Source organism: Geotrypetes seraphini, chromosome 10 (assembly GCF_902459505.1).
Source record: "Geotrypetes seraphini chromosome 10, aGeoSer1.1, whole genome shotgun sequence".
NCBI lineage: Eukaryota > Metazoa > Chordata > Amphibia > Gymnophiona > Dermophiidae > Geotrypetes > Geotrypetes seraphini.
In genome coordinates, this window is record NC_047093.1 from 104,925,585 (window position 1) to 104,953,390 (window position 27,806).

General features: G+C 44.0%; 1 protein-coding gene across 1 annotated transcript in view; it reads left to right on the forward strand.

Moving 5' to 3' along the window:
- Nucleotides 1-27,806, forward strand: part of PNPLA7 (patatin like phospholipase domain containing 7) — an 864,087-nt gene that overhangs the window by 742,326 nt on the left and 93,955 nt on the right. Inside the window, exons 30-31 of the mRNA XM_033959965.1 lie at nt 17,898-18,014; nt 26,955-27,103. Coding sequence (XP_033815856.1) covers nt 17,898-18,014; nt 26,955-27,103 — 266 coding nt within the window. The remainder of the gene's footprint in view (nt 1-17,897; nt 18,015-26,954; nt 27,104-27,806) is intronic.

The window sequence follows — 27,806 nt, forward strand, 5'->3', positions numbered from 1 at the left end:
ATCCTCCATAGCCCCAGGTACGTTAGATAGATTGTGAGCCTACCGGGACAGTGAGGGAAAAATGCTTGAGTACCTGATTGTAAAAACCGCTTAGATAACCTTGATAGGCGGTATATAAAATCCTAATAAACTTCAAACTAGGCAGTGCTGACCCAGATTCAACTGCCTGATTATATTATTTTGAACCTTTGTATTTCATGCAATATCAGTCCATCTTGAACTCCAAGGCTGTTGCCTATATTTTTTGATTTATTCAACCAGTAGTTGAAATAAAGTTTATTTTTGCTTTGCCATTTCTGACTAAGATGCCTTTATACCTTGCATGCTGTTAAGTTTAGAATGTGCCTGTTTTAAAGACCTGAAGGATCCCTTAGTGGAAAGGGACACGCCAGGTTCCAGCTTTGGTCACATTCCCAGGTGCTCGCTGCGCCTTACAGGAGCCCGGGTTGTGACAAGTTGGACCTCCAGGATGTGTGGAGGGTTTACCACCCTGGGGAGGTGGATTTTACCTTTTTTTCAGTGGTTCATCACTGTCACTCCCGTCTGGATTATTTTTTACTCCCCTCTCGTTCCATTGGGCGGACGATGCGTACCCACATATTGGATGTTCCTTTTAGTGATCATGCTGCTGTGACATTGTCTCTCAAGTGGGGGAGCGGTTCCCCAGTTGATCGCATTTGGCGCTTTAACCCCTCCTTGCATTTAGACGAGGAATTTCACACCTATCTCATCGAGGAATGGTCTAAGTATAAGCAGACGAATGAGGGGACCGAGGTCTCGGATACCGTGTTTTGGGAAGCAGCAGGAAATACAATTCAAAATACTACACCGCACATATTTTACTAGGGTACGGGGCAGGAGGGCGGGCCTTTGGGGATCAGATATCTGTGTTAAATGTCAGCGTATGCGTGGCACCCTTGTACACATGTTACTTGAATGTCCGCAGCTGGAAACTTACTGGAATGGGGTGTTGGATTTCTTGGCTCGGGTTGTGCAACTGCCTTTTCAGTGGTCATATTTACTTATTCTACTGGGATGCGAGGGGGAGGTGTTAGACCAGGGCCTAAGTTTGGAACACTGGCGCTTTTTGTACACTGCTCTGTTGGTGGCCAAGCGTGGTGTGCTACGTCTTTGGATGGATGTCAGCGCGCCTGAAGTGTTAGGATGGAAGCGCTCCTTACTCGAAGTGGCTCGATGGGAGCTGCGCACTTGCCCGGAGCAGATGTCGGCGTCCCGGCGCCTGTATCGATCTCTATGGGATGCTACCATATTGGAGGTTGGTTCTCTGTGACTGGGTGTGTGCCTTGCCCCTATTCACTTTCACTGGACTGGGAGGGGGGGGCTGTCTGTTTCCTCATTTGCTTGGATGGTTGCTGGTGAGTGAGTGTGCAGGTCGGTATGACAGGGGTATGGATGTTGTGGTGTGTGTGAGTTGGTTGGATATTGGGGGCTTCTTTTCTTGTTTTTCTTTTGGGGGTTCTGTTTATTGCAAAATTGTTGAATTGTACTGTTCAGCTTGAATGCACTCTGTGCTTCTTTCTTATGCAGACTGAGCCGGGGTGGCTTTTGATTTGCCCTTTTCGGGGCCTCATGGGGTTTGTCTTCCCCTCCTTTGGGGGGGAGCTCCCCTGTTTGTTATGATGTTTTGCTCATTCCTTGCCATGTCTGTATTGTACTGTTTTCCTTGGCTGTTCAGTGCTTTTCTGTTTAATAAAAATTATTTCAAACAAAAAAAAGAAGGCAATTTAGACATCGCCAGCCACATGCAGGGAGGTTTGTTGGACCGGGCCTGTTGTCCTGGGGGGGGGGGGGGGGCGGCGTTGCAGATCTTGTTGCCAAAATCAGAAAGGTGAGGAAGGGAGAAAGATGGGCCTGTGGTGGATGGAGAGATTGAGAGAAGGGGGCAGATGATGGAAGTGGGTAGAAATGGGAGAGAGAAGAGGTCAGATGATGGAAGTGGGGAGAAGGGAGAGCAAATGCTGAATGGAAGTGGAAAAAGAGAACACATACTGGATGGAAGGAGGGATAAAGAAAAAGGACATATGCTGGATGGGGAAAGAAGATAGGCTTAGTGAGATAGTGGAGGGGTGAAGGAAAGGGGTGGCATGCTGTGGGTAGACATAGTGAAAAGAGGGAAACTGAGGACTGCATAGTAAGAAAGAATTTAATTTAAATGGAGGCAGAAAATAAAGAAGGACCAGAGAAGGAAAGGGAAGAGAGAGAGGAGAGAGAGATGCCAGAGAACAGGGAAGGAGACAGAGATATCAGATCTGAGCGGAGGAAATGAGAAGAGAGAGATGCTAAAAACCACAGGGGGGAGGGAAAGAGAGATGAAAGGAGAAAGATGACAGACCATGAGGGAACAGAGGGAAGATGATGGATGCCAGACCAAAGGTGGGGGTCTAGAGGAGAGATGGAAGGGGGAGGCATACAGTTTCTGGAAGGGGCATAGAAGGAGAGAAGATGTCATATAGGGAGGGGCAAAGAGATGGCAGACAGTGGATGGAAGGAAGACAGTAACAAGATGAGGAAAGCAGAAACCAGAGAAGACAAAGATAGAACAAAAATTTTCTATTTCTTTATTGCTTTAGGAGACATATGTCACTCTTTCTGTGGTGTTGCATTTTATGCAGAGTCCAGCTTCTTGCTGGTTCAATTTAACCTTTGTCTGTGTATTTCTATTTTATCCCCCTTTTACAAAACTGTGGAGCGTTTTTTTAGCGCCAGCCGTGGTGGTAACAGCTCTGATGCTCAGAATTCTATGAGCGTGGGGGCGTCACGTGCCTGCAAATAAGATGGCCGCTTAGTGCTTCGTCTCCGCTGCAGCCTCGCCGATTTAACATTTTTTCAGCCCGAAAAAGCGCACGTTACAACCACAAATCACTACCGGTACGTTCAGAGATGGCCAGCAAATCTAGCAAGACCGACTCCGCTCCCACCACGAGCTCAGCCACGACGCACCCGGCTCCCAAACGGTCCAAACATGAACCGCCGTCTCCCGGTAAGGCCCCGACCTCTGACTCCGCTGATAATGGAGCCTCGATCGCGCGCGACTTGCAAGTCCTGCGCGAACTTATGCAGGAAAACCTGGCTGCAACCGCAGACATTAAGTCTGAAATGAGCACTATAGTTGTGCAGTTAAAACAACACAATGCCCGATTAGAACTCGTTGAAGAACGTTTGGCAGCCCATGATTCCCAGTACAGGGACATTAACCGAGACCTGCAAAAACTCACTGTTCTTCAATCAGATATGGAGGATTTATCTAATCGTATGCGCCGAAGCAATGTGCGCCTCATAGGCCTCCCTGAATCTAAAGAGGGGAAAGATATGCTTCAATTTCTACATTCTTTCATTCCTGACATCCTTAACCTCCATTTCTCTCCCCCTCTGGAAATTGAAAGAGCGCACAGGGTCCCATCAGGTCCTCCATCACCCTCTAAACCTCCACGTCCCATTGTTTTCAAGCTTCTACGGTACCCACAAGCCCTTCAAATATTACAAGCTGCAAAATCTGCTCAGAATCTTTCAGTGGATGGTAAAAGGATCCTATTTGTCCCTGACGTCTCCAAAGCCACCGCTCAAAGAAGAAAGGCCTTCCTATCTATGCGACCTCAGCTCAGGAGCATTGGAGCACAATATGGGCTCTATTACCCCGCCAGGATGCGTATAACCTACCATAACACTACTAAAAATTTTGATTCTCCGACGGATCTCCAAAAATACCTTGATGACTCAGTGGGAGCTATGTCTTGATTCATAGGCTCTACCTTTCTCTGTATGCGCAGACTCTGAAAGGGCTGAATCTGATTCTTTTCATGGTTTTCTAGGGGCGAGCGATGGAGCGGTTCACTGAGCTCCTCTTAACAGCATGCGACCCCATTTCTTGTGCTTTGTTTGTTTTATCATACTAGTTCATTGCAAACATGAGTCCGTCACTTCCCCCTTACACTCTCTCCCTCACTTGGCTCATTGGTGTGATTACCTTTCTCCTTTTCTGCATATATTGAACTTGACCGCTCTCAGCTTATTATGGTCTACACTCAGGTCCTTCTCTATACATGGCTAACCTGAATATTATATCTCTGAATGTTAAAGGGATAAATAACCCAATTAAAAGGAAGAAAATTCTGCACTACCTTAAGCATCTCAATGCTGATATTTGTATGCTCCAAGAAACTCATCTCTCCTCCGAAGAGGCACAGAAGATGTCTGGTGGCTGGGTCCAACATTGCTTTTCTGCACCGGCTCAAGGAAAGAAAAATGGTGTTATTACCCTCTTGAAAAGATCTCTAAATTACCAGCTTTCGTCTCATAAATTTGATCCTGCTGGCAGATGGTCCTATGTTGAGGGCTCTATAGCAGGTCAACCTCTGAATCTCTTCAACATCTACGCCCCCAACTCTGATGACTCCGCTTTCTTCCAATCATTTCATACGATCAGCACAACTTCACTGTCATCCCACACCATATTTGCAGGGGATTTCAATTTCCCCATCGACCCCTTCATTGACAGATCCTCCACCTGCCGCCCAGCTAAACTGGGAGTCCGCTCTGCGCTTCGCCGATTAATGGATTCATTTGGATGGATTGACTTCTGGAGAATTTTACATCCTACTACTAGGGACTATACCTTTTACTCTGCTCCTCATAAATCTCACTCAAGGATTGATTATATATTGGGCTCTAAAGACCTGATGAGTCTAGTTTCTTCTGCAAAAATACATGACATCACTATATCGGATCATGCAGCTGTATCCTGTACTATTCAATGGTCTGCTTATCCTTCTTCTCGTCACTGGCGCCTCAACAATTTTCTTTTACAAGACGAGACTTTCCTCTCACACATCAGGACTGAATCGCAAGCTTTCTTCGACACAAATACTTCTTCAGTTTCGGACTTTTCCCTTGTTTGGGAATCCTATAAAGCCTGGCTCAGAGGAGAAATCATCAGCTACTCAGCCTTTCAACTCAAACAACGCAAATCTACTTTGAACCAATTGGAATCAGACATTCATACATACGAGACACAGCTTTACCATCGCCATGATCCTTCCCTATACAAAACACTGCAATCACTGAAGTTCCAGTACAACGAAATCTTCAGCTCAATGGCCTCAGCATCCATATTTAGAAGATCCGCTACTTACTATTCTTCTTCTAATAAATCGGGCCGTCTCCTTGCTAATTATCTCAAAGGTCGGCGCACCAAACAAAGGATCTCTCACATCAAATCCCCTAATGGTCTCCTACGCACCTCTACCCAAGATATCCTTGAGGAATTCCGCATTTTCTACAATCAACTCTACTCCTCTGAGTCTTCCTCTGATGATAACTCCATATCGGACTTTCTTTGCTCTCTCAAATTGCCCACCCTCTCAGCTCTTCAACAACAACCCTTACAACAGCCAATATCTACAGAAGAAATTCTTCATGCCATCTCCTCCATGCCCTCTGCTAAGACTCCCGGTCCTGATGGCTTGACTTCTGAATTCTTCAAATCGTTCTCCTCCTTCCTGTCACCATATCTACTATCATACTATCATGGTCTGATGTCCACCTCAGCTAACCTTCATCGTTTTCTTGAAGCCAACATTATTGTTCTGCCCAAACCAGACAGAGACCCCCAGCTCGTTAAGAACTATCGTCCTATTTCCCTACTCAACCTGGACTATAAAATCTTCACCAAAATATTAGTGTTTCGACTAGAGAAAGTTATGCCTGCTTTGATTCACAGGGACCAAGTTGGTTTTATGAAGGGTCGATATGGGGCAGATAATACCAGATTGTTATGTCATGTGCTCCATTCCACCTCGTCAAACCCTGACCCAACCATTCTCGTTTCTCTTGATGCCGAGAAGGCGCTCGACAGGGTGGAATGGAAATACTTATTTGCTGTTCTGTCTGCATTTGGATTACCTCCTATGTTTATCCACATGATCTCCCTTCTCTACAATAACCCTACTGCTAGACTAATTGTTAATGATACTGCCTCCTCCCCCTTTACACTACACAGAGGCACAAGACAAGGATGCCCCATATCCCCTTTATTGTTTAATCTAGCCTTGGAGCCCCTTCTTGTAGCTATTAGGCAATCCTTAGATATCAAGGGAGTATCTATATCCAACAACGAATTCAAAATCTCCGCTTATGCTGACGACGTCCTATTATATCTCTCTGACCCAGAACCCTCCTTAACTTCCCTAATTCGCTTGATCTCCTCCTTCTCTCTGATCTCGGGATACAAAATCAACTGGGACAAAACGGAAATTATGCCTCTTAATGATTCGTGTATCCCTTTCAATATCTCCTCTCAGCCCTTCAAGTGGGTCCCCTCTGGAATTAAATACTTAGGTTTACCATTTGATAGAGATCTTCGATCATCTATGCAATTAATCTCCTCTAAACTATTTACACAACTAACCACCACTCTCTCTAAATGGTCTCCCCTACACCTCTCATGGTGGGGTCGATTGGACACTTTAAAAATGATGGTAGTCCCTAAAATTACTTATATTTTCAACATGTTCCCATTATTGTTCCCACCGTCTACATACAAACATTTGGAATCAAAAATGTCTCACTTCCTGTGGAATAACAAACCCCACAGAATCTCACTTCAAAAATTAAAAGCTTCTTCTCAACAGGGTGGTGTTAACTTCCCAGATCTTCACTGCTACCATAAGGCCTTTCTCTTGAGGCAGGGTGCTGAGTGGCTTTCCTCCCCTCTATCTTCGGACATACCCAACTGGTTAAGACTTGAATCCTCTCTCATGAGCCCCTTCCCTCTTTTACGCTTGATGGGCACTAGGAACATACCCAACCTTCTTAACCATCCCATCATATCCACGACCCACAAAGTTCTTGCTGACCTTGACGCACGACTTGATATCCCCTGGAATCAATCCTCACTTTGTCCTATTTGGCATAATAAGCTGCTTTTAATAGATAAGAAGCATATATCATGGCCCTCCTGGTTTCATCTAGGTATCTGGGATATCGGTTCCTTATGTCAACCAAATGGATCCTTACTCACGTTCCAAGAGCTGATGAGTTCCTTCTCTGTCAATGCTTCCCACTTTTACAGATGGCTTCAACTTCGATCCTCACTCAAAAAATCAGGTCTCTATCCGATCTTACACACTACTGCTCCCTCCCTATTCACTCTCTCACACCAATTTCTATCCCTAGGTCACTCTGCCTCACACTTTTACAAATTACTTAAATCGTTCCTACCTGTCCCCCTAACTCAATTACAATCCTCATGGGAGAATGACCTGGGTACCCCCATATCCGAAGAAGCTTGGTCTCACATCTATTTTTCCACTTCTCACACATCTCGTTCAGCCTCGAATCTTCAACATATGTTCTTCCTACTTCATAGAGCGCCCTGGACTCCACTCAAATCCCATAAGATTAACCCCGCTTATTCTGACCAGTGCTGGACTTGCCACTCAGAGGTGGGCTCTCTCAAGCATCTTCTCTTCTCTTGTCCAACTATTTCCTCATTTTGGTCCTCCCTCTGGGATACTGTATGTTCCATCTTCCACATAAATATCCCTCTGACATATCAAATGTTACTTTTGAAATCCTTTTCTGTTTCCACCCTAATCTCTGACTCAGATGCTTTTCTATTTGACTTGTTGCTATCCCTAGCCTTGAAAGTTCTTCTTACATGCTGGAAGGACCTGTCTCAAGCCTCTTGCTCTCAATGGTGGAACCTAGTATGTCTTACGTACCGAACTGAAGCCTATTTGGCCAAAACTTCTAACAAATCTCTGAATTTTCAGCAGAAATGGTCCTTATTAAGGTCCTATTTACATACCACTTCTCACCAATAGGACAGCTACTTGCTTCCACCATTCACACCATCCACATATACTTTCCTGTTTCTCACTTCTTACTCCTCCTCCCTCCCTCCTCCCCTTGTCATTACATTCTTTTCCACTGTTCTCATGCTTGCACACACATGGATGGACATCCAATTTTGTTATACACAATTTGTTTGGATGATTGATATTATTAATTGTTTAATTGCGCTCACTATGCTGAACCACTTAGAAAGCTAATTGTTTAACGTTGAGCATATCTAATGCTATTCACTTCATGTGTTTGTTCCTTCCTTGTTCTGTATTTTATAAAAAACTAATAAACAAACCTTGACTAAAAAAAAAAGAATTCTATGAGCGTCAGAGCTGTTACCACCGTGGCTAAAATCCACACTACAGTTTTGTAAAAGGGGGAGGGGTTAGTTTGTGATGACATAGTCCATACTAGGCGAAGGTGTTTTCTGTGTGTTAGAAAGACATGGTTTTCTGTTAGGATTGACGGTGTAGGATTGATCTGTACTGGTCTGGCTTGTTTAGTTTTACAATGGGTGTATTGATGTTGTACTGTTCACTGCAGTATGTAAGATGCTGCCTTTTCCTAGGTACTCATGTGTGACATGTGGCTTGTTACTAAAAATCATGTTTTTCGTACAGATGGGGGGGTGCCAAAAAATGATGGGCCCCGGGTGTCACATATGCTAGGTACGCCACTGGCGCTCAGCCGAACACGCTGGTTCAGCTCTGCCCAAAGTAAGGATGCCTCCCCTGTATTTTCTACCAGTCTCCCAGCTTTTATTTCTTGGCTTGGTTACCTTACTTTTTTCACATTTTTCTTTTCAGCGTTATATCTCAATGAACAGTGTTTTTCAACCAAGGTATTTATTTTCTGTGATGTCCCAGCGTCTAGTTCTACCTTCTATGGTTTACCTTGGGCTTCTTTATTTGTTTCAGTACCGGCACCATTTTCCAATCAGTTTAACTTATTATCCTATTTGGTTTGTTTTTCCGATGGTCGAGTTTTGTTTCTTTAGGTTTTTGGTTTTAGCTCCATTCCCACTATGACACCATCTTTCTTTCATTATACTCACTGCTTCATTTGGTCAGTTTAGCTTAACATATAATTGTACAAGTTACTCTGTTGTGCTCTTCTGGTTCATCAATTCCATATCTCAGGTTAGCATTAGTGCTGCCCGATTTCCGATTCGAATCAGGTGAATTGATTCAAAATGGTTTGTTTTTGTTTTTTTTAAATTGGCCTTGCAGATTTAGTTACCAACCCTCCTCCCTTGCTGAATCTTGCTGGCTTGCCGCTGCCGCTTTAGGGGGGAGGATTAGTCGGGAAGTGCTGTCTTGGCCCTTTGCAGCATCCTCTGGCTTCCCCCCTGGCCTCCCCGCTCTTATCTAAAGAAAATCGGCAGCCTGCAGAGAGGATTGCGGTGCTGTAACTATCTTTGCAAGCTGCCATTGTCCTCAGTACCACGTTGACTCTACTGGGATCCTGCCCCTCCTCTGACGTTAGGGGCAGGATCTCGGCAGAGCCAACGTTGTGCCGAGGATGATGGCAGCTTGCAAAGATCGCTACAGCACCGCAATCCTCTCTGCAGGCTGCCGATTATCTTTAGGTAAGAGTGGGAGGCCAGGGGGGAACATGCAGGCCTTCGGGAGGGTGCAGGTCTTCGGGGGGGCCCTTGGTGTAGAAGTACATGGTGGGAGGGAGGGAAGAGGGGGTTCAAAGAGACATGCATATACCAGACTTGGAGGGGAAGAAATAATGGGTCTAAAAACAGGAGAGGGAGAGAGATGGTGGATAATGAGATTTAGGAAGGGAAGGAACAGAAAGGGAGACAAGGACACAAGGGATGGTGTGGAGGGGGGCATAGAGATACCGGATAGGAGGGTAGTTGGGAAGAGAAAGGGAGAGCTTGTGGACCCTGGGGTGGTGGGGAAGGAGGGAGAGATGCTGGATGAAGGGTAGTTGAGAAAAGGAGAGATGGTGGGTCTAGAGATGGTGGGGGTCCATCGCTGTACACAGGAGCAGCAGGAGGCATTCAGCATGGCTCCCGGCGCTAAAAACTGCTAGCACAGTTTAATAAGAGGAGGCCTTAATAAAGAAAGGTATAAAAGCAATTGGTCTATAGTTAGAAGGTGATGAAATTTGTTCTTTCTGATTTTTTTTTTTTTACAATTGAGGTGATTATTATATTCCCCCAGGTTGATGGAAACTCTCCAATGGCTAACATGTAGTTCAGCCATTCAAAAATGTGTTTTTGAAAGGATAATAGAGATGTCTTAAGGACATTGGGAAGACATGGGTCCAAGAAACAATATGGGATTCATAATCGAAAGAGAAAAAAGTCCAAAAATTGGCCTAAGTCGGCACTTGGATGAACATTGTCCAAATACATCCAAGTGGCGATAATAAAAACTGGTTTTGGACGTATTTCTAAACTACCTAGGCCTTCATAGTGCCGCTGAACGACCAAAGCTAAATGGGGCGTTTCAGGAGGAGTGTCGAGGGCAGGAGTTGGGCAGGATGTGGGCCAGCTTAGACTTAGTCTTACAGCATGTATAACCAAAAATTATACAGCCCAGGATCAACAGAATTTGGACATTGTAACTTAGACCACTGTTCTTCAACCACTGGTCCGCAGACTGGTGCCGGTCTGCAGAACATTTCTGCCAGTCCGCACAGGGCCGGCGAGATTGAGTTGGCAGTTAAATTTCCTGCCGACTGCGGTAGTGTTGGAAGGCTGCTGTTCCTCCCAGCCTCGGGCGATCAAGACAGGCTGCCGACATTGGGGCCTTCCCTCTGTGAGTCTCGCCTGTTCGGAAACAGGAAGTTGAAACAAAATGGGCTGGACTCAGAGAGTGAAGATCCCGATGTCGGCAGCCTGTCTTGATCGCCGCCCCTGCCGAGTTGCTGAAGAGGGCCATGGGGAAGGTGCAGGTGGGAGAGAGCTACAGGTGCAGGTAGAAGGGAGATGGTCAGCGTGTGCGGGAGCAAGATCCTGGGGAGCCTTCGACAGTGACTGTCTCCCCTCCCAGCAGCTCTCGTACTTGCCAGGGCAGTGATTCATCGGCAACTTCCTCTTTCCTCAGAGGTGGCAATGGACCCTAGGCTGCCTAAGTAAATCGCTGCTGCAGGCAAGTACTGAGAGCTGTTGGAAGGGGAGGAAGCCATTGTTGGAGGCTAGGAAGCTGCTAGATAAAGGGAGAGCTGCTACTGAACCTGGAGGGAGGTAGAAAGAGAGATGCTGCTGGGAGGGGAGGAGGGAAAGGGATGGGAAGAGAGTTACTGTTGGATAGGGGAAGGAGGGAAGGGAGAAGGAAAAATGGAATGAAACAGCTGGCAGAAAGATTAGAGGAGGCGAAGGGGAGAAGGGGTCAGGATGGAATGGAGAGATCAGATGAGGGAAAGGGGTGAGACATGAATGAGAAAGTAGAGAGAGATTGATGCTGGAAAGGGGGTCAGCAGAGAAATGAGAGAGGGATAAAGATGCTAGATCTGGTGTAGGAGAGATAAAAATGAAGAAAGCAGTGAAGTTGGAATGAATCATGTACAAAGGAGAGAGGAGGCACAGGCTGGATGGAAAGGGGAGAGGGGCATAGAAAGAAGTCAGATACATATGGAAGGGGGAGAGGGCAGACAGTCAATGGAATGGGCAGATGCTGGATTGAAGAGACAGGGCAGACGCTGGAAGTAAAAGAGTGAAAAGAAGATGAAAGCAGAAACCAGAGACAACAAAAGGTAGAAAAATAATTTTATTTCTATTTTGTCATTAGAATATATCAGATTTGAAATATATATCCTGCTAGAGACATAACTGGGGACTATAAAGCCCAGGCAGTGCTTCTTTAGCTTCCAGCTGGCTTAGGGCTCTCTCGGACCAGGATCACTCCCCTAACACTATTCCTGTCATATGTGACTGCAGTATTCTGTTAGCATGATATTTCTGTGTAGCATTCTGTAATAACTTGGCTTGCTCAGTTTTCTTGGTAGTAGAGGGTATATATGTGAAGGGGAGGGGAGACAGGGGTTTTGTTGGTCCTTGCTCTGTATATTTGTATTTATAAAATCACAATTGTACAGAATATTGTTTCTTTATATACTTTAATAAAATACATTCAATATAAAATCATAACTGCGGCTTGTGCAGATGGGATCAGATGGTTTGTGCAGACTGAGCTCGTGGAGACGGGGCGGAAATGTTTTTTTAAAATTTCAGTCTTAGTGGTTTGCTGGTCCACAAAATAATTCTTTTATTTCTGCCGGTCCACGGGTGTAAAAAGTTGAAGAACACTGACTTATACCATTTAAAACATGGTCTAAGTCACAAAACCCCACCTAAAATCACCAGATAAGCACTGCAAACACATAAAACAGACCCCCCACATACTACCCCAGTGATCACCGACCCCCCCCAACCCCCATCAAAAATCGTAATCACACCTTTAAAATTCAGCCTCCAGACCATCATCACCTGGCAGCCTGGCATAGGAAAGCCTAGTCGTCCAACACAGAGGTGGCTTAAGCCATCTTGGGGGTGGGTTAGGGACTCATGGAGAGGAGGACCCATGCCCATAAGCCCCTGTAATCACTGCATTGATACTTAAACATGTGCAATCCCATATACACCCCCAAAACCCTTTTTTACTGGCATATAAGTGGCTCCTGCAGCCATAAGGGCTATTAGGGTGGTAGTTAAGTTTTCTAGGGCAGTGTTTTTCAACCTTTTTACACCTATGGACCAGCAGAAATAAAAAAATTATTCTGTGGACCGGCATCGGTCTGTGGACCGGCATCGGTCCGTGGACCGGCGGTTGAAGAACACTGGGCTAAGTCATGGGCCAGACCCCGCCCATCTCTACCCAATGTCCACCCCAGACCTCGCCCCCTTAATAGTACTAATTGCACCTTGCACGTCTTTTGCCTCATCATTGCACCTTGCAATGTCAGAGAGAAGGCTTCCGGTTCAGGTGCAGGATGCCCATAGGAGCCACTGCCCGTGGCTTTGTGCACTGAATCAGTGAGGAAGAGGGAGCTGGTTCGAAGATAACGCCGCATCGATCGCACCATGGACCGGCGGTTGAAGAACACTGTTTTGGGGCCTGATGCATGTGCTGGACCTGTGGACCGGCAAGAAATTTCTGTGGACCGGCACTGGTCCATGGACCGGTGGTTGAAGAACACTGGTCTAGGGGATTCTGGAGGTGGTTTGGGGGGCTCACCATGACCTATAAGGGAGCTGTAGTGAGGAGAAGACATGGCACCCTTTTTGTGAAGTTCACAGCAGTGCCCTTTAAGGTACCCCACTATTTAGGTGCCATGTCTGGGTGTTCAGTCCATCACTTTGCAGACTCCTTCCACGTCCAACAGGGCTTGTTCTAGGCGTTTTTGACTTGGATGAAAAGTTGGACGAAAATGTGGTAAAAAGATGGACGATTTAGCGACTTGGAAGATCAGATTGGCAGGACGTATAATTAGATGATTTTCAAAAGAAAAAAAATTTTAGACATATTTTTCGAAAATGTGTCCTAAGCTCTTTTTTACTTTAGACGACTTGCGACTTAGACGAAAACGGACTTAGCTGTTCCTTTCGATTATATCCCTCCACAAGTCTGTATATTTATTGTAAAGGGTCACAAATTAATTCCAGCTTAAATCTGCTAGACTTACTACTGCAGATTCAATTGTCATGAAACTGTAAAAGTTACATGACTAAGGTGACCATACGTCCTGTTTTGAACGGGACAGTCCCTTTTTCAGATCCCCTGTCCCGTTGTCCCCACTCACAGCTTTGGGACGCCGAAATGTCCCGTTTTCAGAGAGAGCGTCCCGAAGCTGTGAGTGGGGACAACGGGACAAGGGCTCGCAGCCTGGATTCGGCAGCGGCAGCATCATCGCTCAGGCTCCGCTGACCTTCCTATCTCTCCCTCCCATGCGAACCCTGCCGACCCTGCCAGTGAGATGACCGAGCAACAAACCTCCCTCCAGCAGCATTGGCAGCCGCAGCATGCTAAACAGGCTGCATCGCAGCTTTCTCCTGCCGGTGAGTCCCTCTGCCGCATCACTGATGATGTCATCAGTGACGCGGCAGAAGGACTCACCGGCAGAAGAAAGCCGTGAAGTAACCTATTTAGCGTGCTGTGGCTGCCAACGCTGCTGGAGGGAGGTTTGTTGCTCGGTCATCTCGCTGGCAGGGTCGGCAGGGCTCGCATGGGAGGGAGAGATAGTTGGGTCAGCGGGGGTTCGGCTGGGAGGGGGGAGAAGCAGTCTGCCTCGGGTGCTCCAAGGCCTGACGCTATTACTTTCTTCAGGCAGCAGCAGCGTTTATAATTCGCTGCTGTTGCCGGCTTCAGGCCTTCCTCTCTGCTGGGTCCTGCCTACTTCCTGTTTTCATGAAGACAGTACCTGACAGAGAGGAAGGCCTGAAGCCAGCAACAGCAGTGAATTGTGAATGCTGCTGCCCGATGAAGTTCAGGACACCAGGCCTTGGGTGACAGAAGGAGGAAAGGGAGCAGAGGGGGAGAGAATTGGGGACAGTGTTGCTGTACCCAACTAGAGGGAGAAGGAAGATGAGGGAGGGAATGAAAGGAGATGCCAGGGCTTGGAGGGAAGAAGAGATGCCCAGGGCATGGAGGGAAGGAGGAAGGTATGCCAGACCAAGGGAAAAGGAAGGGGGAAAGAAAGGAAGAGATGTCAGAGCATGGAGGGAGAGATGGAAGAAAAGAAAAGGAGAGATATGCCAGGGAATCAGGGAAGGGATGATGCCAGACCGTGGGGTGGGAAGGAAAAAAAGGAGAAGAGAGATGCCAGAGCATAGGGGAGGGGGTGGTGAAAGAGAAAAATGGAGAGGTGACAGAGCTGAAATCAATCATGTACAAAGGAGAGAATGAGCACAGGATAGATAGTTTATGGAAGGAGCATAGAAAGAGGGAAGATGCCATATGGAAGAGAGAGAGGGCAGACACTGGATGGAAAGAGCAGAGAGGGCAGTGAATGGAAGGGGCAAGACAGAGGGTGAACAGTAAATGGAAGGGGTAGAGAGAGGGAAACAGACACTGAATGAAAGTGTGAGGTTCAGGGGGAGCAGACGCTGGAAGGAAGTGGGGAGGAGAAAGAAAAAAAGGCACATGCAGGATTGAGGGAAGAGGATAGTTAGTTACTGGAAGGAGTGAGGGAAAAAGGTGGCAAGCTTTAAGCAGACACAGTGAAAGAGGGAAATTGAGGACTGAATAGTAAAAAAGAATTTAGACAGAGGCAGAAAATAAATTGAGAAGGAAGACCAGGGAAGACCATTTGGAAGGAAGTGGAGAGAGAGATGCCAGAGCAGGGGGAAGGAGAGGAGACAGATATCAGACCTGGGAGGAGGAAAAGAGGAAGGAGACAGATACTAGATCTGAGGGGGAAAAAGGAAGAGAGAGATATGCTAAAATCTGCTGGGAGGGAAAGAGGGAGGAAGGAAAGAAAGAGAGAAAGAGGCAGAGAAAGGGGGGGGGTTTGTAAGCACATTAGAAAGACTACAGAGAAAAAGGCTTGGACGAAAGGGGAAAGACAGGAGGCAGATGCAGGACTATGGGAGGTTCAGACAGAGGGGGAGAGAGAGGGAGACCTGGAACAAAGGTAGAAAGGAGAACTGACACTGGATCTGGGGGGGGGTAACAGGGAAAAGAGAGAGATACATGGACCCAAAGGGGATGGGGCTGGATTGTGAAAGAAATGTTTGATGCAAAAGAAAGAACGAAAGAAAGATTGGATGCACAGTCAGAAGGAAATGCAACCAGAGACTCATGAAATCACCAGACAACAAAGGTAGGAAAAATTATTTTATTATCAATTTAGTGATCAAAATGTGTCTGTTTTGAGAATTTAAATCTGCTGTCTATATTGTGCACTATATTTGTCTATTTTTCTATAGTTACTGAGGTGACATTGCATATTTTAAAGTCATCTGCCTTGACATCTTTGAAACCCCCCAAATATAAATGATAATTAACATTTTCTCTGCGTACAGTGTGCATGTGGGTTTTTAAAAAAAAATATTTTATGTTTACCATTATGAATTAATAAGATATTGTGTGTACATGAAAATGAATGGAAGAAATTGGGATGGGACTAGGGTGGGACTGGTGGTGGGGCTAGGGCGGGATTGGAGGCGGGACTGAATATTAATAGATGTCCTGTTTTGATGAAAAAAATAAATGATCACATTATACATGACCCCTGAAATGAATTCTTCAGATTAGTTACGTTCTGAAAATCTAGCTTTACTGAAGAGGAGTGTGAACCCAAGGCTTGTTGAGACTGGTTGAATGACTTTCTGCTGTGCAGGAGTTAAAATATGGAACTCCCTTGTGGGCCAAATACGAAAAGGGCACATTTAGGAAACTACTTAAGACGCAACTATTTGTAGATGCCTTTTTCTAGTCAATATTATCCTTTCTGGCAAAGCTGATAAACTATTTATGATCTTTTTTATATATGATATGGTATTAGTTTGTAGATATGATTTCGGAGGATTTTTTTGTATGTTTATGTTATGATGATTTTGATCTTAAATTATGTATGTAATTCTGTAAACCGTTTAGTTTTAAACAGTATAGAAATTTTTAAAATAAAAATATGTACAAAAATATTGTGCTAACTCGTCTGCATTTGGAAGATCATCTTGTACCTCACATCCTAATGTACAAATATCTAAGATTGTGGCCCTCTTTTATTAAACTGCGCTAGCAGTTTTTACTGCAGATAGCTGCACTGAATGGCCCACACTGCTCCCAATGCTCATAGGAACTCTATGAGCTTTGGGAGCAGCACGGGCCATTCAGCACAGCTCCCCACGCTATTAAACTGTTAGCGCAGTTTAATAGAAGAGGCCCTGAATGCACTAATTTAAAAATTTCCTTTGTATTTATTATATTAGTTCCTATTTTAGCTGAATAGAAATTTCTTCTCCTTTATCATTTGTTTATAATTGTACATTTCCTTTCTCCCGATCTTCTTGTCTGGCTTTATACTGTAGTCTTTCTAATTTTCTCAGTGATCTTTTATATTCTAACAACTCTTCGTCGTAACAGTTATTTAACTTTTTATCTTTTTTTACACAAAGGCGTTTGGGTGCTATTTTATCTAATATTTTGGTACTTAAATTTTTCCAGTGATGATAGAAAGTTGCAAGAGTTGTTATTTCATTTTCAGTTTTGCTACCTGGAATCTAGCTAGGTGCTTGGGACCTGTGTTAGCCACTGTTGGAAACGGGATACTGGGCTTGTTGGACCTGCAGTCTGTCCCAGTATGGCAATTCTTTTTTTTTTTTTTTTTTTATATATCATTATTATTAAGGAGTCAACAAGAGAAACAAGCATGGTACAGTGAAGAGATATACAAACAGAGGCATCAGTGAAAAAGACACAATAGCCATCAACAAGGACACAGAGAGCTCCTTTTACGAAGATGCGCTAGCGGTTTTAGCACACGCACCAGTTTAGCGCGTGCTAGCCAAAAATCTACCGCCTGCTCAAGAGGAGGCGGTAGCGGCTAGCTCACGTGCTATTCTGCGCGTTAAGGCCCTAACGCGCTTTCGTAAAAGGAGCCCAGATTGTACCAGTAATGCGCAGAACTATCCATGTGTACTGTCAGGTCTTTCTTAGTCTGATCATTTCTCCTATTTCTCATACTACTATGTTGTACTCCTATGTGTTTTCCTGGCCTATAATAGAATTATTTTTCTCTTGTTTTTAATTTTGCTTTTATGTATTGTACATCACTCTACTATTCTCTATAGGAAGAACTGTATATAAAATGAAATAAACCATATGGGTAGATTTTGATTCCTTGGCATGACCTGATGTATAGAGAATGAATTAGCATCACATTAGGAAGGTCTCTCAAAGCCTAGCATGATACATTGTGTCTTGAAGGTTGCTTTAAAATAGAGTATTCCTTGGTAGGGCATTTGCTGCTCTGTAAAGAGAACCATGCAGAAAAAGTTAAGATGTTTTCCTGGACTTTATATTTTGGGAGCATTTAACATAGTTAATCTGTTGCCTGTCTACTGGTTTGCATAGGTTCCGTATGGAGCTATGTCCGGGCCAGCATGTCGCTGTCTGGATACATGCCCCCTCTCTGTGACCCAAAAGATGGACATCTTTTGATGGATGGAGGATACATCAATAACCTTCCAGGTACATTGCATTTGTGGGAGCCATAGGTTTTATCCTTTACAGTACAGTTCCATAGAGGATAGCTGGTGAAGTAGAGCAATCTGAGACACAGGATGAATTTATGGATAGTTCCTTCCCTCAGTAGAATCAAGTTGGAGGTTACAAGAAGATCCTCATTTGCATATATTTCACACTTGCTGTGAAATCTGCTGCAAGTTAAGATTAGGGCTGAATCTTCCTTACAGAGATTTAAAAAAATTAAAAACCTGGCTTACAAAAGGGCCAATGCAGAATGCTACCATGCTATCATGAGAAAAAGAATCCAGTTAAAGAACATTTTACATACTTCTTAATGACCACTAGATGTAGAAAGGTTTCTGTGCTGAAATTAACTTGCACAGTAGATATTAGTGGGCAGCATATTAAAATGGAACATGCAGCAATACAGAGCTGTACACCGATGTCTATGGCATGAGCCAGAAATTTACTGTCAGGTTTAAGGCCTCCTTGACCCAAGCCCCTGCCTCCAGATAGCATTCTGCATTGGTCCCCCTTCCCCACAATCAGAACCCCCTACCTCTCCAATTTACAAAAATAATCCCTGGTAGTCTAGCAACTCCCCTCATCTCAGCCCTTGACTTCCAAAATTATTCTATGGTAGTCTAGTGGCCCCATCCTAAATTTTACAGAAAATTATTGGTGTCTAGCAGCACCTCCCACCCTGACCCCTTTCCCAGGCTCCCCCATAGAGTATACCTTAAAAGAGGCAGGAGCGATGCCAACTCACTCCTGTCTCTGGCACACCATCTTGGGAAATGGCGGCACCTGACTTCTATCATTGCATTCTGGGATGCACCAGATAAGGTTGGTCTGGCAAATAAGAAAATTTAGCAGACCAAAGATACATCATTCAGTCAGGCACAGCCATAACCTAAGATGGTGGTACTAGAGGCAGAAGAGAATGGGCATCATTCCTGCTTCTTTTACGGAATGTTCTGTGGGGAGAGGGGTTCTGAGAGAGGAATCAAGGTATTGGAGGTACCATTAGACATAAGGAATTTAAATTTTTTAAGTTGGGGTGATGGGCTTTGGGGCGAATTCGCGGTCCCGGTCATGCGTGGTATTTTCCAACCACAAATGACCAGGCAGGAGAGGGCAACCGGATCTCCTTGGATTGGGGTGTTTTTTTGCAGATCCCCTGGATCTGGAGGGGGGTCGGACCTCCACCCGCTATCTGCGGCTGGTAATCACCGACTGCAGGAGGACTCAAACCTTGGACAGCCCTGAGAGGCGTATTTAAGGATTACTCACACAGAGCGCAGCCCGCAGGTAAAAAAAAACTCTTTCCCTATAAAACCCACTCTTTCTCTATAAAGCCCATTCTGGGGAATGACCGGATGTTCAGGACAGAAAGTTGAAATCCTCTTTGAAGCTTTTCTTTGAAATTTCTGCATTGTCTCTTCAGGCAACAGTGTGCAGTTCTTAAACTGCTAGAGCATGTTTGGCCTGGGTTCAACAGGTTGCTGATTCCTTGTCTGGATTCTCTTTCCTCTCTGGAGTTTTCTGTTATAGAACTCAGTCTTATCTAGTGGACTTGTATGTTGAGAAATTGCTTTGTTGGTTATGGCCATATGCTTGTTTTAGCTCCACCATTGGGTTTCTAACGCTATCTCTAAGCAGTGTTTTGCCAAACTTCTCTTTAGAGGTATCCTTTTCTTTAAGAAGAATCTTGAAAAGCTAGTGAAAGATTTAGGGAATTCATACGGAATTTGAGAACAAGTCCAAGGAATCTTTTAGGTTATTCAAGTCCTCTAGATCTACCCATCACTCTGTAAACTTACAAGAGATTAGACTTAAGCCAGCAGTCTTTCTTTTTTAGGGCTCCTTTCTCCTAGAGTCATACCATTGGCTTCCTCATACAATCAGGGTGAGACATTTCAGTCAGCTGTAACCAAATGTCCACCAAGTTCACAAAGACTGAAGAAAAATATATTGTCTCCCTCTCAGGGCCTGGCATAGGTTTCCAGAAGGTTTTCTCCTTTTTAAATGGCCCTCTTCATTAGTTTTCTAATACATGCAAATCAAGATGCAAATTAGTCTACTAAGTTCAGATAATAAGTAGCAGTCAATCCTTCCCAACCATCAGAAAACTAGTTCATATGGGTTTGTGAGGGATAGCCTACCCCATGCCACCACCCGTACATTCTTTCCTGTCAACTATCACCATACATCTATGGGGCCTATCTATTCAGCCCGAGTATAAGCAAGGATTTAAGAGGCTACTCTCAGACCCATGTTGTTTTTTGGTATAGTATTTTTCTGGGGTTATTTTCCTAGGGTGGTGCCTAGCCTTGTGACAGGACATATACCCCATCACAGGCTGCAAACAAGCAAAATAAAATTAAAGCTTCTTTTATGTTGCTGTGGGTAATAAATGCTCTAAGCAAGAACCCTTGATGCCTGTTAAGACTGTACTTGTCTCTAAGGAGATTCAAGAACTGCTCTGTCCAGTCATGGTAGAACTGCTTGCTTTCAATGATATGTAAAAAATTACCAATGATACCTCCTTCAAAATGAAATATGAGCTTGCTTAGAGTCTCTTGCTCCTGTAATAGACAAACATGGCTCTGAAATTGCCTCAGTCCATCAGGAACTTGAAAATGCCAATAATAGAAGTAGGAGGAACAACATGCACCTCCTTGGTCTGCCCAGAGTATGAAAGATAATGATCCTATCAAAGTTTTGCAAAACCTACTGCCTGCACTCCTCAACCTTAATTTTGAAGCACCCTTTGAGATTGAGCTGGCTCACTGCATTACCACCTGAGCGGCTAAGCAAAGAAAAGGCCCATCTCCTATGATTTTGATAGTTCTGCACTATCAGCAAGCTCTAGTCATCCTAATCCTAAGGCAAAATTGGTTCATAGCTGACAAGGTCATTTCTTGTCTGTTGCTGATTTTACCAATTCCACTGCATTAAAGTGGAATTGGTAAAATACCCACCCTATTTAAAAACTCTTGGGGCGTGATTTGGAACTTTTTATACAGCTCACAGCTCATATAAGGGTCACCCTGAATAATACAACTAGAGACTTTACAGAACTGCAGGCCTTGCTGGAATTTGTAGCTCAATATGAGCTATGTACAATGAGTATCTGTGCACGTTTGAATACCTATGCCTTATTTCATGACTCTTATTGCCTTTGGAAGGACACTCCTGTGATTGTTGCCAGTGACTACAATCAGGTATTGGACTCTGTCTTGGATAAGCTACTCTCTCGTGTCTGCAGACCCACAGCTTCCCGTCTGGCTCTATAATCTTTGACTTCCACTCTGCACTTGGTTGGTCCATGGCGATTGCTACATCCCACTGGACAGCATTTTTCCTTTTACTTGGCTCTCCATTTTTCATATTCACACATTGACTATTTATTTATATCAGCTTCTGTAACTCCTCAGGTCATGCAAGCTCATGTGGGAGATATACTAGTATCTGATAATGCCGAAGTCTCTATTATATTACGTTTCAGTAATGAGGTCAAAGAACAACCTTCATGGAGCTTTAATTATCAATTATTATCTAATGCAGATTTTCTCAACTTCTTCAAGCCAAGTACCCCCTAAGTCTAACAAATATCAACCGAGTACCCCCGCCCGAGCTCTTCCCCAGACCTGCCCAGGCTCCACCCCAGACATGCTCAAGCTCCAAACCTGACTTATAGTAATAGTACTAATTGTAATGCAATTTCTTCCATCCTTTTTTCATATACACACAATATAATCTTATTAAAACATAATGGTAACCACAAAATTTAAAAAACACAAAGCACACTGTATGCACAGAATCATTCACAAAGAGAAAATGATATGGACTAGAGGACAACTAAACCCAGTAGAATTTTGGTCACACTATAGCCTAACATCCATCTCGGATTTAGACCCAAATTTTATCCAAGGATGGAAAAATTTTAGTAATCAGGTCTTCAACGACATTGCACCACTGAAAGTATGGTCTATCAACCAGCTGGTTTGATGCCGACTTACTATCTCTAAAGCGAGAAGTATGTAAATTAGAAAGAATATGGTGCAAATCAGGAAAAGATAATGACAGGTACACTTGGCAATTAAAAGTTAAAGAGTACAAAAGAATGATCAAAGAAAAGCGCTGCAAACATTACTCCCAATCAATCAATTCTCCCTCGCTGAACAGCAAAGAACTCTTCAAAATAGTCAATTCATTATTTGATATTGATCTACATAAACGCTCCCACACAGATCTCCCATCCCCAGCGGCAAACCTAGCCGACCACTTCGCCAAAAAAATTAGCACTCTGAAAACGTCTCTCTTAACTACAAGCTCAGACCCTTCAATCAACCTAGCTGCCCCAGAAAATGAAGGCTCAACTACTGAAATGATCTGGAATCATTTCGAAAACCCAGATTGGAACCTATTCCTCAAGCTCTACTCCAAATATGCCAAATCCAACTGCCTACTAGATAATTGTCCTCCGACAATCATGAAAACAGCCCCCTCCCCATTCAAAGCTGAACTTTTCAGCTGGGTCTCTCTTTGCCTGGCCACTTCCCACTGGAACTCGGCCTCATTCTTGTGACTCCCATCATCAAAAACCCCAAAGAACCAGTATTCCTCTCTTCCTTAAACTAATGGAAGGTCTAGTTAATCATGACCTTACGAAACACCTAGAGATTTCGCACAAACTACAGCATAGAAACTGTCCTAGCATCACTGACTGACCACCTCTTCCATTTGTTTTTCCTGGGAAATAGCGCACTGGTACTTCAATTCGACATAAGCAGTGCCTTCGACCTTGTCAACCATGACATTCTGATCAGATGCCTCGACTCTATTGGCATGTACTAACCTGGTTCACAGGCTTCTTAAAAAAACACACCTACCAAGTCCACAGTGATGGCACCTTCTCCCAATCCTGAAGCAACCCCTGTGGAGTCCCACAAGGCTCCCCTCTCTCTCCCTCTCTGTTCAATGTGTACATGGCACCATTGGCTCGTATGCTATCCGACTCAAGAAATGGGCTGCGACATGGCAAATGAGGTATAATGTGGATAAGTGCAAGTTGATACATGTCGGTAACAAAAATCTTATACAAGAATACAGGATGTCCGGTGCAGTACTCAGAGACCCCCTAGGAAACGAACTTGGGATTACTGGTAGAAAAGGGCGAACAGAATGCTAGGAATGATTAAGAAGGGGACACGAACAGATTGGAGAAGGTTATCATGCCACTGTACCAGGCCATGGTACGCCCTCACCTGGAATACTGCGTCCAGCACTGGTCGCAGTACATGAAAAAGGGCACAGTACTACTCGAAAGGGTCTAGAGAAGAGCGACTAAAATAGTTAAGGGGCTGGAGGAGTTGCCTTTGAAAAGAGGAGACTGAGAGAGGACATGATTGAAACATTCAAGATAATGAAAGGAATAGATTTAGTAGATAAAGACAGGTTGTTCACCCTCTCCAAGGTAGGGAGAACGAGAGGGCACTCTCTAAAGTTAAAAGGGGATAGATTCCGTAGAAACGTAAGGAAATTCTTCTTCAACCAGAGAGTGGTGGAAAACTGGAACACTCTTCCGGAGGCTGTTATAGGGTAAAACACCCTCCAAAGTTAGACAAATTCTTGCTGAACCAGAACGTACGCAGGTAAGGCTAGACTCAATTAGGGCACTGGTCTTTGACCTAAGGGCCACCGCGGGAACGGACTCCTGGCACGATGGACAACTGATCTGACCCAGCAGCGGCAATTCTTATGGTCTAACAAATTTACATTTCACTACTCCTTAGAGTAAGATTTCCAGCTTGACAGTTTGGTCAATCAGTACTTCAGAATTTATTTGTGGCATAGAATCTAACTCCAGCAACCCTCCCCTCAATGCCCAATGCCTATTCCACACTGAGCAAAAAAAAATTTAAACAAAAAAACCCTGCAGGTCAGTGTTATGATGGGGGGACTAAACAGGTTAAAGTTTATGGGGATTTACAGGGGAAATTTGGGCTGGTGGGGGGAGGGTGATCTTTCCCCTTTTTGAAGGTCAGGCATTATATTCAGAGCTTGGGGATGTTGAGGGGGAGTTCTCCCGGTGGAAGACTGCTTTTTATTTACTCCTTGGTCCAGTGCCTAAAGGTATTTTTTCCCACATCTATGGTTATCCTAACAATAGGGGGGTGGGGTGGCATTAGAGTATGTTGAGGCATGGGAGTTGGATTTGGGCAGGAAGCTGTTGGAAACTGAATGGTTGTCTGTTTGGGATAGAACTAGATCACTAGGGCTGGCAACTATTATAGTTGAGAATGGGTACAAGGTTCTATTTAGGTATTACTCCGGTTCAGCTTAGTAATTTATTATGTATGGGGAGTAATAGGGTTTGCTGGAGGGGTTGTGGAGTTGAGTGTACTTATTTACACATGTGGTGGGAATGCGTGGAAATTCGGGGTTTGGGGTTAAAATTGCACAGATGTACCAAATTTTAGGAAAGCTGCTCACTGTTAAAGTGAAAAATGCGCTGTTGAACCTTCCACTAGCTGGCGTGGAGAGAGAGGAAGACAAGTTCTGCATGGTTGGTCTAACAGCAGTGAGAGTGGTGGCAGCAACATGAAAACAATCATCTCCTTTGGAGCGGGCTCGAGTGATTGATAAGCTGGATGGCTGGTATGAGATGTATCGTTTGACAGCCTATTTTTAACATAAGTTAACTTCCTTTGAGAGACGGTGGCGGAAGTTTCAAAATTGTAGACACCTTTATTCTTATTCTTGATTGGAGATGTTTTTCATTACAGTATTTAGGAATGTTGGCTTGTTTGGGGTGGGGTGGATGGAAGTGGGGTTGAACTATATATTTGGTGTGACTGCCAGGTACACTGCAGAACCCACGGTGCATCTGGATATGTGATTGTAAGCACTGGTTTACTGGGGGGAGGTTATATGTATTAATAAAGTATCAGTTTAAAAAAAACTGTCCTAGGCCTTAGCCTATTTTTAGACTCCGATTCCTCCCCCTTTTTTTTTTTTTATTCTAGTCGGCCTGAAAGCTAGGGATTCCCACATGTGATAATGCTGTTTTGCTTGTCCTTAGAGTACATGAAGTTACTCAACTGTAGTGGATGTTCTCTGAGGTTGACAGGTCACATACTCAGATGCTTGTCCACCTCCTCTAGGAGTTATATTCTGTTACTTGTGATAATAGACTGGCTGGTTCCATATTGCAGCAATGTATGGGAAAACATGCATGCATGCACTGGTGCAGTTCAAAAAACTTCTAGAAAGAAGATGGGAATGTGAGAATGTGTGGCCAGCTGCCTTCAGAGAGCAACTGCTTTAGGTAAGTAACTTTGCTATATGTACACTGTCAATGTACATATAGATGTGCTGCTGTACATGGAGCAGAGACAGAATTTGGCTATACCTGTGTGTCAGTGGGGGAGAAGGAGGACATTTTTAACTTGTTAAATTTAACCAGCTGTCTCCCAAAGTTAACTGATTAAACCTTTTGAATAGCGGTTTTATAATTAAGTTGGATTTAGTTCAGATTTTATTCAAGAATGAAAAGTGACAGTGTTAATCTTTCAGGTATGAGCACTCTGATAAATTTATGTAATTGATGTGAAAAAAAGGACATTAAGGGGGGATTCATCAAGGTGTGGTAAAGGTTTGCCCTTTACCACAACTTAATGCACCTTGGGATTCCTGCAGTATCCCAGGTTGCTGAATCCTGTCTTATAGGAATAGCACTGCTTGCCCAGGAGCATTGGGTGCATTACTAAATAATGAGAAGTAAAACAAGCAAAAGCATATATCTCACTACTATGCAAATTGCCTAATGCAACTTGTGGTGATATATTACAAGTTACATTAGAGCCCCCAAATTATGTTAAATAAAATGAGCTCTTTTCTGGTGTTATTTTACTATCCGGCATTGAGCTGTGACTGCTGCAGGGATGAAAATCCCCTTCCCCCTGCATCCCCAATCCCTCATGTATAGATCCTCTGGCCCCTCCCATGTATGTTCCCCCTATTCCCCTGACCCCCCCAGTGATTACCTTTAATGTCCATGGTGATCTGGGGGGGGGTGTCCAGTGGGAGCAGCCAGGAGCAATGCCCCATTGCTCCTGAGCACTCTGGTGTCATTAGCAAAATAGTGCCCCTAGCAGTCCTCCCTGGACTCCAGCAGATATTGGGTTCAACATGGGAAGTTTGAGGCCAAAGGAGTCTGTACATGGGGGAGAACTTCATCCCTGCAGCAAAGTCATGGCCCGATGCTCTTGAATGGCAAAATAACCCCAGCAAAGAGCTGGGATTATTTTACTACCATTTTTGAGCCCTAATATGACTTGTATATCACTGCAAGTTGCATTAGGCAATTTGCATAGTAAAGAGATACAAAATATGCATTTGCATGTTTTGCATCGCATTACATAGGGCTCCTTTTACTAAGGTGCACTAGCGTTTTTAGCGCACGCAAGATTTTAGCGTGTCCTAAACCCGCACTACATTTCTAGAACTAATGCCAGCTCAGTGCTGGTGTTAAGGTCTAGTGCGCACGGCAATTCAGCACGCGCTATTCCGTGCGTTAAAACCCTAACTCACCTTTGTAAAAGGAGCCCATAGTAGCACGGTGACTTAAATATTGCCACACTATTTTTGGCCCTGCAGCATTAGGGATGTTTAAGTCACTCTAAGTATCATTTACCATGACTTAAAGCCTTAATGCTGCATGATGAATTCCCCCCTAACTCTCTTCAGGCTTGTTAGTGGTTTATAATAAAATCATTTCTGAATTGATTATGAATTATCTTCTTTATTGAAACACAAGTAATTTAACTGCTCAGTTCTAATATTCATAAGTAGAGAAAGGTGGAGGAGGGTAAGATTTTTGAAAAATATTCTCTTCACTCATCTCTGGTATTATATTGATTTGTTACCCATCAGCGGATGTGGCAAGATCAATGGGAGCAAAAGTAGTGCTAGCCATTGATGTAGGAAGTAAGGATGAGATGGATCTCTATAACTATGGGGATGCTCTGTCTGGATGGTGGCTGCTGTGGAACAGGTGGAATCCCTTTGTGAAGAAAGTCAAGGTGAGAAAGGGTTATTACATCTAAATTTTCAGTTTCTAGCTGTGACCTGTACATTTGTAAAGTGAAAGCTTTTCAGAACAGAATCGTGTTGTGGCAGGCTTTGTAGAACGTGATTAATTAAGTATTTTCCCTTAGGATTTGCATTTAAATTTTATTTTTAACATGCCAGGTGCTCTCTCCTTATTCTTTCCAACCCAATGAAAGTTACAAAAAAAATATACAAAAGGGGTAAAGAATGTCTATCTGCCTGCCTATCATATCTGTCTCAGAGCAAAATTAAGCAATGTCTACAAAAATTTAACAGAATGAAATGAAATTTTGCTTGAGAGGAAAGAAAACAAGTAAAACAAGGCAAATCATACTTGGATATTCCAGAGAACTACTACTTACTACTACTACTATAATACTGCTAGACATGCAATGATGTACATTAACATGTAAGAGACAATCCTTGCTCAATAAAGCTTACAATCTAATTAAAATAGATCAATAGAGATTAGAGAGTTTAACAGAATACAGAGGAAATGATAAAACAGAAGGGTTGTCCAGAAAATCCCAATGTCCTTGATCAGAAAACAATTCTTGGGGGGCGTGGGGGTCACGTGATGCACTCAACTTGAGAGGACATGCTCTGCTCTCTCTCCTGCCCCAGTAGCTGTGCATCGGCAATTTGTTCCTTTCTACTTGTCTCCCGATTTTCCAA